We start from the raw sequence: 17,554 nt of genomic DNA, 5'->3' as shown, positions 1-17,554 counted from the left end.
AACACCTGAGGTCAGAGGGTTGGCTAAAGGCAGGACAACCAGCTTGCTTCTATCTCTCTTAGTTAGAAGCTGGGCATGGAAAACAAGATGTTGCCAAGTGTGAAATGACCTCCGCCTTTTCCTACCTTTATTCTTGTTTCTCAAAAAGGTCCCAGCAAGCAAAATGGGAATTTTTAGATGGGGGTAACGTGAGAGATGAGAGTCTCACTCAGTGCTCGCAAGACAAAGGCGTAAAGAGGCAAGTGTTGCCCCAAGAAGCTGACCTCTGTGGTTGTTCTGTTCCTGCCTCCTGGCAGCTCTGACCATCTCCAGACTGCACTTTTCCTAAAGACGGCAAAGTGGAGATACTTTGCCTAAAACATAAATGACTCTTAAGCGTTCATTGGTGACAGTGATACATGTTAAGAGCCCCTTAATTGTTTTGGGATGACTCAAGAATTTACACCAAAAATGTTGAATACTTGATGGATAATTTTGGTTAAAAAAAAAAAAAAGAAAAAAAAAGCTAAAAAATATTGAAGTTAGTGTTTTGGGGGTCTTATTTTGTGCATAACCAACTCAGAAGATTTTATATGCATTTCTAGCAGATGAGAGTTCAAAAAGTGTATATTTTAAGAGAAAAGCTGGGAACTACTGGATTGTTTCCTTCACTTCAGAATTTTTAATGAGAAAGCCACGTAACAATGCTCACATGCTTCTACCTTCTGAATATTCAGAACTGACGGCATCTCTCAGGCAGAACCCTTTCCTCCAGTCTGTGCATTTTTTATAATAGCATGCCATAAGCTCAAAACAAATTCCCTTTGCTTTGTCTGAATGGTCACAGACTTTGCTATTTAATTTTGGCTTCTCTCCAGTAAGAATGTTGAAACCTTTTGTTTAGCTCTATGTCAGTCTTGCTTCTGGTATTAAAGGTAAAGATGTAAAGCTTTCAAAGAAAAGACTTCTAAGTTATACAAAGAACCAAAATAATTTGACAAGGCAGTTGAAGAGAAAAACATCAGTATATTGCATTTTACGTGTATACCTTGACTGCTATTCAGGATATCAGTTATTCCATGGACACTATAAAAAAAAAAAAAGTCATCTGTAAGAAAATCAGATTTAGCTGCCCACAGCCATACTTGCACTTAAGTCATACTCTTTCCACACCATGTGCATATTATCCTATGCAAACTCAGTTGTTGATGTGAGAGGGTGTAACTTAATTCCAGAGTTCCTGGGAACAACTTGAGTAGTTTTGCTTTACTGCTTCTCCATCGTGCAGTTCACTCGAATTTGCTTATCACAGTTTATCAGCTTTAAGGCTTTTCCTGTGAAAGCGTTGTTTGCAACCACTGTCTGCTAGATAACTTGTAATTCTTACATAGCTGCCAAAATGATTTGAAGGGAAATAGTCTTGCTTGGCTAAAATTTGGTAAAAATAGGTCTAGCAAGCTTCTTTGTGAACAAATCCTTGTATTAGATGTTTTGTGGAGTAGGGAAACTTGTTGAATTCTCTAAAACCACAGATGTCTTTGAACCACAGGCTTGGAGCTAGGCTTCCTCTGGTTTTTTTCATTGTTTCAGAGAAGAAAATCAGAACTGCTGTAGGAAATCAGAGCTGACTTTCTATAGCTGCATTTAGATTTTCTCTCGAAGTGCATGGTGTATGTGTTATCCTGGCTTCAGCAGGCTTCACCTTTGCTTTAGCTAAACAGGGCTTTGGATAGGTCACTCAGCCTGTCGTCTCCTTAGTTCAGTTTTTACAAATACATTGACATAAAACTTAAGTGTGAACAGGGCAATCATGGATTTTAGTTTGTGTTTGCAAAGTGCTTTGACGTTGATGCTAAGCGTTAATCTCTGCAGATTTTTTTTTTGTCACAAAAGGAATGCTAATACATTACCATTCCAGTCATGGCACATGCAGCAGGTAATTTAGTTCCCGGTGAATGATGTAACTTTCAAGTCACCACAATAAAACTTGTGTTTCTTCATTTGTGCCACAGCTCTGAATCATCTGAACAACTTCAAAATGTCAGGGGAAAAAAATCTTCCTACAGTGTTTGACTGAAGTTTTGGTGATAATTTCCAACGGTTCAATATTGCTCAATCTGATTCATTTGTGATAACAATTTTGAAGTTTGAAAAGAAGCCTGGCTTCGTTTTAACTTTTTTCTTTTTTTCATAACCATTATTCCTAGAATCTTTTTGATCCTTTCTGCTTCATAGTAATGATAGTAAGGAAATTATTTATCTTCTAAGAAGTCAAACCAACTGCATAAGTCAGGCTTAAAATGCTAACAGTGGTTTCTAAGAGTGTTTGTAGATAGGCTGAAAGAAATATGAAATTTCAGAAATAAAAAGGAATTCTTAGTAACAACAAGATACTGTGAAAAATTTGCGTCGATAAATTCAAGCATAGCAGCATGTTGCATAGGCAGTCTCTGCTAAAACCTCATGCATTAGTCACACAACTGTTTTGCAAAGAAATTGTAAAATGGCACAGCTGAAGATGTTACAGTACAAAAAGGGAGTCATAGAAAGGAACATGTAAACATTCTTCATCTGCCTCTGTAGCAGACAATGTCTGGGCTGAAACTGCCTGGAAAGGTGTTTTGAAATAATGTGGCAGGCTTGGTGTAGCTGAGCAGCTCTCAGCCACTCCCTTTTGCTGTCTCTGAGCTGGGGATGTGATAAACTTCCCTCTAATAGGGCTAAAGAGGAAAGTGTGGACTGGTAAGCGCAAAGAGATATTCAACTGCTTGAGCCTGATCAGTAATAGTACTGAAAATACAGCACCCATGCATCCCCCGAGCTTGAGCGTAAGTACTCACAACACAGTTCAAATACAAGATCCAGCTGCTTGTAGGAGTAACTCTGAACAACCCCAGTTGGACAGTCTGCTCTGAATAGCTGTCAAAGCTTGTGGATAGCTTGGTTGCTGTACAATTTTTCACATAGAGCCTTGTCCTTTAGAAAAAGATTGCTCAGTAAAATGCTGGGAACAACTGCAATGGGATGAGAAAGTCTAGATTCAGAAGGAAATAGAGAATTCCTTGTGGAGTTGTTTTCAGATATTCCCGAATGAAGGAAACAGGAACAGCCATCAGACCAGGTCCTGTAAGGCACTACTGGCAATGAGACTTAAACAAGACTCACTTCTTATGCATTGCTTAGAATAATAATTTTAACACTATCCTGAGTGAATGAAGCGCATATAACTGAGGGATGTTACTTGGTTGATTTTAGTACTTTCAAGAAACCAAACAAGTCGCCATAGCCTGCTGCTAGCTTGCACCCCTGTGTGTAGGCAGGATTTCTTCATCTGGTTGCTAATGTTCCATTAATTCTGGAAGCTGTAATTTCTGGACAGACCTTATTCATATGTAATTCAAGCCCTGAAACACTTAATGCTGTGTACTTTCTTAATTCCTTACTGAGTCTGAGCTGGATGACTAGAAGCTGATTCAAGAAATTCTCATTTCCTACCACTGCATCTCACCCTGAAGCTGAACTGGTGCTACGCTAGGTGCTGCACAGACATGAACTAAGAGGCAATCCCTGTTACAAAGAGCTTACAGTCTGCAGTGGTGGCCTGCAGCAGGGAGTCCGCTGTCATCGTTTCTGTATTAAAGATGGGGAAATCACATGCTGATTGCTCAAAATTGTACGCAATGTCTGCGGAAGAGTCAAGAACTGAACCCAAAACAAATCCTTTACTGATGAATGTATCATGTTTCCAGTGGTAAGAGAGATTATATATAATACCTGATGAGTCTCTATTGGATAAGAGGAAGCTTTTCCAGGTAGTACTATTGCTTAGAATAGCAAGTTTTGATGAGTAAATGAATATTTTGACAAAAGCAATAGGACAAACTGAGATTGACTGCTCAGATGGCCTGGATGAGGATGGTCTGGAATGTTACTTCAGCTGTCAAAAAGAGTTGATTAAAAAGCAGCTACCTGTCCCCAGAAATCTCCTCTGTAATTGGCAAAATTCAGAAAAATATTAATGTTGACCCAAAATGATCAGCTCATCCCTAACGATCCCTAATCAGCTCAGCTACTCTTCTGCAGAGCCTCATGGGAGCAGTAGCTGAGAAGCATTCATACCTTTAGGATTGTTTCTCTTTTCTTTCCTGCTCAGGCTACGTGCTGATAATGCCAGGCAGTGCGTTACCCCCAGAGAGAGCTGCTGTGCCTGAAGGGCGCTGTAGGTGAGTTTCAGACACAACTCATGGTTTGGTTGCACATGAAGTATCTAAATCAACAAATTTTAGGGGGCACTGGATGAACAAAATCTGTTATTTCAAGCTCCTTGATGGAAGAAATGGAGAAATGGATATTTTATTTATTTTAATGAGGCAGTATTTCATTCAAAGTGTATTGAGCAAATTTACATGCAAACCTTCCTTAGCACAAAAACACTGCTGGATATCTTGTAAGAAGTTAATTCTTCTATCCAGCCAGAGCAGAGGCATGTGTCTTTCAGAGTTCAGTAGGCTCTACCTACTCTCCAAAGAGAACCTTGTAGGGGGGCAGGAAATTGAGAAGCAGACATACAGACAATTTGTTTCTGCCAAGGGCATGTCAGTGTTGGCACTTACTATTGTCATTTACATGGAGCAGTCGTTTCTCTTAATTACTTGTAGATTAAGGAAACAATAGAAATGAAAACCACGGGATTTCTCAACCCTGAGAATTAAAATAGGGTTTGTTCTCCAAATAGGCAATTTTCAGATATTGCAGTACAAACAAAACATGCTGCCTCCATTGGTGTTGGAGATTCAGCTCAGGCTGGAGTAGTTAGGTCAGTTACTGAGTGTTGTGTGTTGAGTTTGTTGTTGTTGTTGTTGTTTTGTTTTGTTTGTTTTTTTCCTCTAATTTTAGCATTAAATAAAAGCCTGAAACCAGAAGGCTGGGACATGCTCCTACAACTCTGAGCTGGGCCTTTGTAAAGATAACTTGCACCGGGGGTTAGCTCTGCAGCTGCATCCACCTTGTAAACCTGCAACCCTTTGCTCCGACACCCTGCGACTGGGTGAGAGCTCCAGCCCTGTGGGTGTGTTCAGTTCAGCGTGCACAGGCTTCGTTTTGGAGCAATTTCAGATCCGTCTGCACAGCAACATGTTCCTGCAGGATATTTTGGTTTTATTTTTAGGTGGTAAATCCACTAATCACTTGTTTAGTGAACCAAGATCTCTAGCAACTCTTACCTGGCAGGCAAGAAGGAACAGCTGCACCATATTTTGCCAGTTTCTTTCCTCCAGTGCCAGAGACCTAAGAGGATGGTTCCTCAGCTCAGCATCCACTGTGAAGTCCTGTTCTTTATGTTAAAGCAGGCAGTGAAGAAACAGATCAGATTGGAAATCTGTAATTCAGCCTGCTTAATCCAAGAAAAACAAACAAACAAAAAAGCAGTATCTACAAGGCAGAAAATAAATATGTGGCTTTTAGTGAACTTTCTGCAATCCTGGAGCAAACAGGGCGGCTCGTCGCTCCATGCTGCTGCCAGAGCCGGTCTGGAAGACATACTAGTGGGAAGGTGGTTGGGAGTTGTGCGCTTTGAACGTTATGCAGTGGAGATCATTTGTAAAATGAGAGGTAATTATCTGCCTGTGTGAGAGTATCTTAGTGCTGAGTAGCAAGGCAAGGGCATCCTGAATTGTACCACCTACCACGCAAAGAAAGTCCTGGAATTTTCTCCTACCACAAAGGCTTTGAGTCTGCAGAGTATCTTGGCTATTTGGCTAACGAGTAAGTCTGCTTATAGCCCTGCTGATTACAGGATCTAAGTGTGTAAAAAGTATTTTTTCTCTCTCTCATTCACTGATGCACTCAAAGAAAGATGAAACTGATGGAGGCAGGAACAGGATTTGTTCCCTGTCCCAGAGCAGCATCCCTGGAGTGGTGCAGCCACACCACAGAAATACTTCCACGTTGCTGTGGCTGGCCTCTAACAGGAGGTCCAGGGGTGAGATTTCTGTGGGGACACTAACTTTATTTATACTTCTCATTTATACTTCTCATTAATAGGTGTCAGTCGTTTTCGTTTATAGCAGTGCACTAACTTTAACAACACCATTTTTGCCTTGGGGTAGTGTGGTTTTTTGGTCCTCGCAGTAAAATCTGCACAGATTTTTAAAGTAAAAATACTGTTTAAGTAGAAGACTAATAAGGGTTATCCTAAGCACATGTGTACATACAGCCTCAGGAATGTTCTCTTCGCATCTCCGACTTCTGTTACATGTAAGCCAAAAAGAGCTGAAGTGGGAAGCTGCGTGAGGAAGGGGAGTACTACCTGCTTCAGGTATCTGGTGCAGGGCAGCACTGACCCCAGAGGAATGGTTCTCATCCTTATTGCAGCAGGGCGAGCTGCCAGAGCGATCAGGGAGCCTGGACAGATAACTCTAGAGTCTGGTGTTTTTTGTTTTTTTTTTTTCCCCCCTGCCTTTTTTTCTTTTCCAGCTCCTCTAGGATGTGGTTAACTGTAGTGTTGCCGTGCGGCTAGAAGGGCTATTATCGTTTGTGTGAAACTGGATAGAAATGGGTGGTTAAGTCTGCTTCAGATGTAATTAAGTCTGAAATGCCTCAGTGGTCACATTAGAAGCACTAATTTTAAGCTCACTTATTGGTTTAGGCCATAGCCATTTCTTAGATAAAAAGGCAAAAGGTTTTTTTTTATCCTTCATGTGATTTTCTGTGGAAATGAGGAAAAGAAAAAAGTGTTTTTTTAAAGTAAAGACAGTATACCCACTACAGACTACTTGTCCTGCCAAGATAAATCGGTTAAGAAATCCCAAACCATTTTTTAACGGAAAAAGTATCTAATCATCCTTTTTTTGTCCATCAGTGGAACAAACTGCAAGTTCCTCCTATGGGTGACTGTCCCGCTGTTTGTGTTCCAGAGATGGATATTTAATGTCAAGTTAGTCAGGCAGAAGCTTAAATTTAAAGTGCAATCAGGAGTGTGTAGCTTCATATGTTTTTCCTTGTTAAAATAAATAAATAAATTTGAGAAGTCATTTGCTCCTGCCTTTACCTTACAGTTTTCTACAACCTCATACATACTGATGCAACTCTTCATGTGGTTGTGTTACAACCAGTTCTGGTGGACATGAGACGGATTTGAAAGTGCAGAAAAGTAAAACATCAGGGAAAAAAAAAAAAGGAAAGGAAGTAGCTTGTGTGGAATCGTTGGTAGCATTTTTGTCAGGCTTAGTCCGTCAGTGAGGGGAAAAAAGAAAAAAAGATGCAAATTTAGCTTAAATACATAGTGTCCAGTACTAAAATACCAGGACTTTTGCATTCTGAAGTAGCCTAGATACAGTTGGTGGGGCAAAAATAAAGTCTGTTTTATGCGTTCCCTGCCAGTGACCTTTGGACACAGTGCTTATGTCATGAAAGTCTGTGGTTTCCCATCACAAATTGTGCGCTTTACACTGTTTAAGAAAAGCGCAGAATGTGTGTTTAAACATTTAAAACTGACTTGTTGGTCTGAATAACTGCTGTGAAGGAATACCCTTGCAGCAACTTGTCCACTGTAAACAAGAATAGATGCAGATCATAGAATACCCTGAGATGGAAGAGACCCACAGGATCAACCCCTGGCTCACGGAATCACAGAATCATCTAGGTTGGAAGAGACCTCTAAGATCACCGAGTCCAACCTCTGACCTAACACTAACAAGTCCTCCACTAAACCATATCACTAAGCTCTACATCTAAACGTCTTTTAAAGACCTCCAGGGATGGTGACTCAACCACTTCCCTGGGCAGCCTATTCCAATGCCTAACAACCCTTTTGGTAAATAAGTTCTTCCTAATATCCAACCTAAACCTCCCCTGGCGCAACTTTTGCCCATTCCCCCTCATCCTGTCACCAGGCACGTGGGAGAATAGACCAACCCCCACCTTGCTACAGACTCCTTTAAGGTACCTGTAGAGAGCGATAAGGTCGCCCCTGAGCCTCCTCTTCTCCAGGCTGAACAATCCCAGCTCCCTCAGCCGCTCCTCGTAAGACTTGTTCTCCAGACCCCTCACCAGCTTCGTTGCCCTTCTCTGGACTCGCTCGAGCACCTCCATGTCCTTCTTGTAGCGAGGGGCCCAAAACTGAACACAGTACTCGAGGTGCGGCCTCACCAGAGCTGAGCACAGGGGGACAATCACTTCCCTAGCCCTGCTGGCCACACTGCTTCTTATGCAAGCCAGGATGCTGTTGGCCTTCTTGGCCACCTGAGCACACTGCTGGCTCATATTCAGCCGACTATCAACCAGTACTCCCAGGTCCTTCTCTGCCAGGCAGCTTTCCAACCACCCATCTCCCAGCCTGTAGCTCTGCTTGGGGTTGTTGTGGCCCAGGTGCGGGACCCGGCACTTGGCCTTGTTGAACCTCATACAGTTGGCCTCAGCCCATCGGTCCAGCCTATCCAGATCCTCCTGCAGAGCCTTCCTACCCTCGAGCAGATCGACACACGCACCTAACTTGGTGTCGTCTGCAAACTTACTGAGGGTGCACTCAATCCCCTCATCCAGATCATCGATAAAGATATTAAAGAGAACTAGCCCCAGTACTGAGCCCTGGGGGACTCCACTAGTGACCAGCCTCCAACTGGATTTAACTCCATTCACCACAACTCTTTGGGCCCGGCTACCCAGCAGCCAGTTTCTAACCCAACGAAGCATACACCAGTCCAAGCCATGAGCAGCCAGTTTCTCGAGGAGAATGCTGTGGGAAACGGTGTCAAAAGCCATACTGAAGTCAAGGTAGACCACATCCACAGCCTTTCCCTCATCCACTAAGTGCGTCACTTTATCATAGAAGGAGATCAGGTTCATCAGACAGGACCTGCCTTTCATAAACCCATGCTGACTGGGCCTGATCGCACGCTTGCCCTGCAAGTGCCGCGTGATGACACTCAAGATAATCTGCTCCATGAGCTTCCCTGGCACTGAGGTCAAACTAACAGGCCTATAGTTTCCCGGGTCGACCTTCCGGCCCCTCTTGTAGATGAGCGTCACATTTGCTAGCTGCCAGTTGACTGGGACCTCCCCTGATAGCCAGGACTGCTGATAAATGATGGAAAGCGGCTTGGCCAGCTCCTCCACCAGTTCTCTCAGTAGCCTCGAGTGGATCCTATCCAGCCCCATCGACTTGCATATATCCAAGTGCTGTAGCAGGTCACCAACCATTTCCTCGTGGATTGTGAGGGCCACAATCTGCTCCCCATCCCCTTCCACCAGCTCAGGGTACTGGGTATCCAGAGAACAACTGGTCTTGCCGCTAAAGGCTGAGGCAAAGAAGACATTAAGCACCTCAGCCTTTTCCTCATCTCTCATCACCACCCCAAAATCAGACCGTGTGTCTGAGAGTGGTGTCCAAATGCTTCTTGACCTCCGACAGGCTCGGTGCCATGCCCACTGCCCTGGGGAGCCTGTCCCAGTGCCTGGCCACCCTCTTGGTAAAGAACTTTTCCCTAACACCTCCCCTGTCCCAGCTCCATGCCGTTCCCTCGGGCTCTGTCGCTGTCCCCAGAGAGCAGAACTCAGCACCTGCCCCTCTGCGCTCCCCTCGTGAGGGAGCTGCAGGCTGCCATGAGGCCTCCCCTCAGCCTGCTCTGCTCAGGGCTGAACAAACCCAGGGACCTCAGCTGCTCCTTACACACCTTGCCCTCCAGGCCCTTCCACAGCTTTGTTGCCCTCCTTTGGATGCTCTCTAACAGTTTTATGTCCTGTCTTTGCTTTTCTGGAGGAGCTGGGGACTGTTTGTGGAAATGTTTAAGAATCCTTCAGTCTGGAAACAATCTTTGATGGAGTGCAGGAAACCTAAGGGCGAAGAGGCTCTTGCTGGGAAATAGAAACTGAGCTCCTCCCAGGCAGTGAGCATGACAGCTGAGCCCGGAGAATGAAAAGTGAAACTACTCTGTCACTTCAGTGATTTTACTGAAGTCAGTGTTAAACAGACTTTGAAGTGTTACCTGAGTTTGAACCTAGAGTTGGCTCCACTACTACAAGTTATTCTGATCACCCACCCTTCAGCTTCCTGCTGATGCTAGTGGCTCAAAACACAGGCACAGCAGGTGGGTGAGCCCCTCTGCACCATGCTCTAGCATATTCACCACTGCAATAGGTATGCCATAGCAAAGTTATTTTAGTTTGTAGTTGCACTTTTTGTTAAACCATTTTTGAAAGTGTATTATAACATATATTTGTTCCTTTTCAAAGTGGTGTTTCAATTCCAAACAAAGTAGATGGAGACTTTTTTTTATTAGCTAGCCTGGATGAGTTATGTTGGTGCTCACTTTGGCTGATTATATTAAATGGACTTCACAGAAGTTACTTCCACATTTATATGATGCTGCATGCTGATGTGGTGATACTTGGCACAGGTTAAAGGATTAAACCTTAGTATCATGAACAGAATTGGGTTGATAATGTTCCATCTAATACTAGGACAGCCCTACAAAATGTCTGTAACCCCCAGATTGATAACCTTACCTTAGAGAGATTACTTACCAACCTCCAGCTGGTGGTAGCTTCTGTTCCCTTTCTCACCCCTGGCAGAACAGAATAAAACACTAGATTTCTGAGAAGACACTACAAAAAGAAGATGAGTGAGATGGCAAGTAAGATGAATGATAAATAACTGGAAAGGTCTAAGGAACAGAATCAACAACAGGAAAAGTCAGGAACTGACTGTGTCTAGAAACCCAGCTCTGGTGTTTATTCATTTCCAGAGCACACCCATACTATTGCTTCTGCTGCAGTTCTCTGATCGCTCACACAGTTCCTAGAAGCCTCTGGTGAGCTTGAGTGACAGGACGGGGTATAGTTTTTTGCCTTGCTTTCTCCCCACTCCATCTCTGCAATATTAACTTTCTGAATCTGGTGCAACAGAAGTGAAGACTTCATGGAAGAAAGTTTGAGAAATAAGTGATTTTTATTAGGAACAAGACATTGTTTGATTTCAAGGAAAAAGGTTATTTGGTTCTTCTGGAAATCTTCCTACAAATGCCTGCCATCAGACTACTGAATGAACATCCGCTCAGCTGCTATGTCAGATTAAAACCATTACATCTGTGCAATCTACAGTAGCTGAGAAAAGGGCATTTTTAGCAGTTGAGAGAGTTCAGATGATGAAGGCCCAGGGAATCTAGGAGCCAGATGTACTAAAGTTCATTCACTATCTTCCCCTTTACACCAGCACAAGGATTTTTGAAAAATGAAACAGCAAAGTGAAGAAAGCCAACAAATTACTAAAGCCAGCACAGATGCTGAAGCATTTCAGAGAACAACCCTTTGATACCACTGACATCCTTGAGCTGCTCTCTTAAGTTACCTTGCTGCTCACCATCTCATTTGAGCTGTTTTGTCTTCTGCTCTCTCACTTCAACCCCTCGTTTAGTTAACGTACTTTGACATGGTTTTCCAGAAAGGATTTAATTCTAAAACCAAAAAGTACTCAAAGCTCAAGGACACCATCACATTGTCTTTTGTCCCTTTTTTGGAAAAGGGAAAAAAAGATTTTGTGCCAAACATAGATTCATCTTGGAGCCTAACTCACTTGGACTGTTTGCTGGCTTGTCTTCTAGCCACTGAAGACAGTTCAGAGCAGTCCTGGGAGAGCAACACGCATAGATGTTCAATTTTCAGCTTGGAAGGAGAAGTCTTAGTAGTATTTGGAATAGCTAAACATGAAAATCTCTTCTTGGAGAAGCATTCATTCAGCTTCTCACCCAGGAAAGGTTCATTTATGCTGTTTGCTCAGGCAGGCACCTCCTGAGGGCACAGTTTCAGTTGCCCCATGTAACCAATCACATGCCATTCTCTGACAGCACTTGTTCTTTATCAGCCCATTAAACATGGGCTTTCAGCCAGTGAAAACACCAGATATTTGGCAAAGCATTTATAATTAGTAAGTGCTGTGGCAGAATAATGGAATCTGAGGTCTCAGAAACCATCAAGCGTGTCCGTTTCCAGCTGATAATGTCGTGGAGACAACAAAATGGGAAGTGAAGAATACCAAATCTTGTTCTTGACAGTCTGATGCTCAGTGCATGAAAACCTTGTAGAGAAGGATGTTTTCTCCCCCTATTTCACCTGTATATTACAGGCTGTCCTGTCTTTACCATTTGTTCCTCTTCAGACAGGTTTTTTGTTTGTTTTGTGTTTGATGGGAAATACACTTAGCAAGGAAGACATTGTCACAAGCTCGAAATATGTTGGGACTGAGGACATAGTTGCATTGGTGGGATGGCAGGCCTGAAGCTTGCTTTTTCCAGGTGTGGTTTTTCAGGTGTGACTGTGCAGATTTCCACCCAGCCTCGGCTTTTATAAAGTGGGAATCTCCTTCATTTGTTTTGGCTGATGATCTAGGACCTGGCTGGCCAGCCAGGAATCATTTTCCACCTTCAAGAGTGGCCTATCGAGACATGTCCACTTTCTGTCAACCACATTTTTATTTTTTGCTTTCTTGATGTGTGTTTGACAAGCTTTTTTTGACCTCTTCCATGTCTCACAGCCTGTTTCCTAAGAACTGGCTTCCAAGCTTTGGACATTCTCTGGCTAGATGTCATCTTCCCATAGCAGAAATTCTTCTCCCCTCACATCACTGTCTATTTGGTATCAAGAGCTCGCTGATACAGCACAGAGGAAAGGCTTGTCTGCCCTCAGCCTGGAGGGTCTGAAGACATAGTCCATAAGGGGAATGCTACCTGCCTTGAGCCTTTGGGGACTGGCAACATTCAAAATTTGTCTTTTTGTTGTTGTTGTTGTTTTCAGAAGGGTGCAAATAACTGAGGAAATGACATCGTGAACTTTCTTATTGACAAAAAAGGTTTAACACCTCCATTCTGTGAATAAAGCAGGATCAGGTGACAGCAGCATGATGCCACATCAACTTCAGCTGGTCTGCAGTGGGTCCTGGCAGCCCCTTCTGCCCAGCCCTGCTCCTCATCTCCTTTGTGTTGGTAATGTTTCTCCTTGACTGTAGTGAACGTGTCCAGGGAGCTGATCTGCCTGAACTCTAACTGGAAGAAAAAACCACACACACACACACACAAAATAATGTATTTTTTCTTTCTTCGCCAAATCTTTTTACTATAGAGCCATGTGAACTTTACTGCTGGCATGAGAGAGGGATGGGGCGGGAGGGACAGGCAACAAGACCACAGCATCTTGGCTTGAGGTTCATATCAACTTCCATGAAATCTTGGTCAAAGCTCTCAGCACGTCCCAGCCCTGTACACTAGGCACATGCTTTCTCTAAGCTATGGTCTCAGCTGCTGCTGCTTTCTGCTGCCTCTGTAATGCAAACTTATCATTCAGTTCATGGTTACTGCATCAACTTCCAGTTTAAAGGGAGCCTTCAGAGCTATGGTTTAGTCCTCATCAGCACTTGGTATGTGCACCACTATAGTGGGCTGTAGCTTCCTTTTGTTTTTATTATAAATGTCCCTGTACCAAGAGACAGGATTTCTGTTCTTGGTCTGAAGTCATATGCAAGTTGCTGAGCAGATCTGTGGGATTTGCACTGGTGAGTGATCACGACTGTGCTCGCAAGCTCTCCTTGACAGTTTGATGACAGTATCCTTCCCATTCAAAACAAAGGCTCGGATCATACAAAATGTTTATTTCTTCTAAATGCCTGGAATGGGGGAAAGGGAGAGGCTGGGGGGAAGTAGAAAGCAGAACACCTAATTTTTGAGTCACTGCATGCAGCATCAGAGCCAAGTCTGTATTCTTCTGCTTTTTGCTTTGGTTCGGTTTGCTCTGCCGAGGATGAGGAAGAGTCCAGAGAGGGAAGATGCTGGCAGGCAGGCACAGGGTGCTCAGCCCAGGGCCTCAGTTTCAAGTGCAAAACCGATTATTTTGCAAACACTCATCTCGGTGCTAATGCAGCCAGCGGGACTGGGCCATGCAGTTACATTCAAACCTTTCCCTCTGAGCCTCAGCAGTATTTCTAGCTCCACACTGCCCACAGATCCAGTCCCAGGGTGTTTGGAAGGACAGAGCACCCTTGGCCATGCTACAGCAGGTCACAGGAATATTTTGCAAAACTTTACATGCAGGAGTAGCAGCATGGGCTGAGTACACCCCAGTAGAATAACACAGGTTCTGTGATTACAGACCAGGCTTTTAGCACTGTGCAGGTAAACTGTGCTTAGTGCTTTTTTTGTAACAAATGGATGAAGTTCTCCGTTCTTTCTGCTGAGTATCCGGTGTGGTCCTAGACGGTGGAGCAACTTCCTACAGGGCAAGCTCAGGGGTGGTTTGCAGTGCTGTGTTATTGTCAGAGCTGGTGGGCCATCAGCATTAGGGCACTCAGTGGGAAGCCAGCACTGGACAAGAAAGAAGGCAGGATTTTCAGCAATGTGGTTTCAGTGCTGTAGCCTGGATCCAATTAAGCCAGCAGAAAGCCACTCTTAATCATGTCCCTTGCCATGCTTGTAGTTATGCTGCTTTAACTCTGATATAAACAGCAGCCATGTCGGGGGTTGCAGAACAGCCCCCCTCTCATGCAGGCTGCTGGTAACCAAACTGATGCGTGCAGGCAGGGTTGTGCCTTTGGTGCAGCTGAACTGATCTCGATGCTGGAGTTATGTCCCTGCAAATTGTAACACCCTTCTCTGTCAGCACCCAGGCAAGGCTATAGCAGTACAGAATCTTTTTCCAAAATTAAGGTTTTTCTTTTTCTTTTTCTTTTTCTTTTTCTTTTTCTTTTTCTTTTTCTTTTTCTTTTTCTTTTTCTTTTTCTTTTTCTTTTTCTTTTTCTTTTTCTTTTTCTTCTTTTTCTTTTTCTTTTTCTTTCCACTGAACATTTCTTTTCTTCCCCTCCAATTGATTCAAGGTGTTCCTTTCTGTTGCCACTGAGCAGCTTTGGAGTGGAAAGACATGTGAACCTTGCAGCTGTTTTGTATATGTGTGGCTCTTCAAAACCAGCGTGATGCTGTTCTAGTAAATGCCTCTGTTTCTCTTCACTGGTTCGTGAGAGCTGCAGCCCTGTGGACTCAGTTAACTTCTCACGAGGCTGTGAGTTTCACTTTCAGGTTCTTGGACTCCCTGCCTTTCCCTGCTGCAAGGAATGGTAGGGTGCTGGCTTAAACAGAACTCTTCTTGAGCTCTAAGGCAGAAAATGGAATTTTAAATCTTTCCGTAGGGTTTAAATAAATAAAAACTTTTCTTATGGAATAAAAAGGTGGACCTCTTTTGATGTCAAAACACACATCTTTATCTTTTTTTTCAACCACCTCATTATGAGAATGCCTAGATAAGCTTTAGGTGAAACAATGAAGCAAAAGTGGTGAGGAGAAGGCTTCGCTGAATGAAGACAACCTCCTTCTGGGAAATGGCTGATGAATAACAGATCAGAGGGAACCAAATGCTCCAGAGGAGTGAATCTACCTGTGGCTAGCTAGAAATACTCTACCTCTGCTACCCTGACAGCATTAGCTGTAATTCAGAACTCTGCAAGAATCCCACCCTAAGAGTCAGATCCAGACCCAGCACTGTCTGAAGAGCTGGTGAACTCAGCACCCTGTCTTTAAAATGTGTACAAGTAAAGCCAAAAGTGATCTCTGGAGCTGGAGCATCTCCTGGGCTAAACAATAGTTCAGCAGGATCACACATTCTCAGTTTTGAAATTAGGGACCCCAATTCTGCAGTACTCTCACTTCGTAGGCCTGTATTTCTTATCCTGTATGATGTTTTATTAAAGCATCTTGTGAGAATGGAAACCTCGTCCTGTAAGAGGAAAGCATGAACATAAATTGTGTAAAAGTCTTTTTGATTTGCCTGGTGTAAGCTAGGAAAAACCAAACATGCATAATATATGGTGAGAGGAAGAAAGGACCTGCTACTGCCATACTTCTCCATGCTTCAGTTCTTCTCAATTTTAACGTGCTTTGGAACAAGAGGCAATAAATATGTGCATAATAATAACATTTGGGTGTGACTGAAGGACAGCAAGTGAGCAGCTAGAGAACTTAACCTTACACTGTACTGCAACAGCCACAGCAAGCAGGAAAGGTAAGCATGAATTTCCTCTGTACCCAGTCTTTCCCTCTCTGTGAGTTCTTTGTGAATCACCAGTAAAGAGAGGAGCTACAAAATGAGGCAGTCTTTTACAACTGTGCGGTGCTACTGGCAGTGATGCACCGGTGTTTGTGTAGGAATTATTTTACCAACAGTTCAGAAGGGGAAGGGAGGAGCCCCCTGTTACACACTATATTATTCCCTCACAGAAGAGAAAAATCAATCTGTTCTCATGAATAATATACAAAATTCTCAGCAAGATCTAAATTCAATACATTTAAGATGTCACCAGGGCTCTGGGCCTGACTGGCCGATAGACCTGGCTGCAGAAAGGCATTAGTCTGTTCAATTGCTGGCAAAAAAATCAGGTTGGACCTGACCAGAGGCCAGTTTATCTCTGTGGAAAGCTCCCACTGAACAACCAATAGTCACTGGAATAAGAGAGATCTGGGGAGGGCAGAGGGCTGCTTCTTCCTACTTGTTCCAGGAGATGATGCAAAGCAGCTGCGTGGATGAGTTCTTTTGATTCTGCTTTTTTTCCCTGCAAATGAAAGAATGCTAGACTTGTCCAAACCCAGAAACTGCCTGGTTTGACTCAAGAATTGATGTTACAGTGGTTTAATTAACTCTAAAAGTAGTTTAATGAGCAAAGAGCTTTAGCGTTCAAATTAAAAATGCAAACCTTATTTACTGGGGTTGGGAGTTTTAACCTGCAAACCTGCTGTTAATTACCACCATGTTATATCTGCTTTGCCACTTTTCCCTTGTACTTGCAAAACAAGATAACTGAGCTACAGGTTGCTATGGAAAGGCCATTGCCATTTACAATGACAATACATTTTATTGTTTTCTGGATAACTGGCTAAATCAAGACTTATATGGTAAAATGTTGAAATTTTGCTTCTGTTGGACTTTTGTGTCTTTATCAGAAATATTGTTGATCATTCCATGGCTCTGTTTCTGATGTTTGCTTTTAATTTCTGTCTTATGATGTTGAAAAAGCATGGGAATATAAATCTAGCATCATAGAGAAAACTGGTGGATTCCAGGCTTTTCAAGTGTAGAGTTAGCTAATGTTTCTGCTGATTCCAAGACTAATTGCTTGTGATGGCAAATGAGGATTTCTGGGGCTCCTAAAATAGGCATCTTGAAGTGATCCGCACTGAACCTGCTTTGAGTGCTAGTTTTTAATTTTTATCTCTTTATGATTACTGAAATAAGTCAGTTGTCACTGGTGCTGTTCCCCAAGTAGTCAATCTTTTGTTTATCAGCAGAAGATGTAATACAGCAAGTTAAAGTGATGGATCATTATTTTTTCCAGACTAATTAAGAAAGAAACAGAGCTCTGTTACTTGTGGGTGACAAGTGCGATGGGAAAGTAGCTGTGCCATTATAGCAGACCTTGCAAAACTGCATCTTCTATTTGTCCTGCATTTCCCAGCTTTGCAAATCTTCGGCAAACCCCTACAGACATACCTTTAGCTCCCTGCCTGTCTCAGCAGTTCACCTTCATACTGTCACCATGCATGCACATACA

The 17,554-nt window shown here is 43.1% G+C and overlaps 1 protein-coding gene across 1 annotated transcript in view; it reads left to right on the top strand.

The window, feature by feature from the left end:
• The window catches only part of CLEC16A (C-type lectin domain containing 16A), a 97,119-nt gene extending 90,184 nt beyond the window's left edge, over positions 1-6,935 (top strand). The window contains exons 24-25 of the mRNA XM_040574660.1: positions 4,133-4,202; positions 4,876-6,935. Of these exons, the coding sequence (XP_040430594.1) occupies positions 4,133-4,202; positions 4,876-4,885 (80 nt within the window). The 3' untranslated portion in view covers positions 4,886-6,935. The remainder of the gene's footprint in view (positions 1-4,132; positions 4,203-4,875) is intronic.
• The last annotated feature ends 10,619 nt before the right edge of the window (positions 6,936-17,554 follow it).

This window comes from Cygnus olor, chromosome 15, assembly GCF_009769625.2.
Source record: "Cygnus olor isolate bCygOlo1 chromosome 15, bCygOlo1.pri.v2, whole genome shotgun sequence".
Classification (NCBI taxonomy): Eukaryota; Metazoa; Chordata; class Aves; order Anseriformes; family Anatidae; genus Cygnus; species Cygnus olor.
The sequence above is the reverse complement of the archived record's forward strand: the minus strand, read 5'-3'. Positions and strand labels throughout refer to the sequence as shown.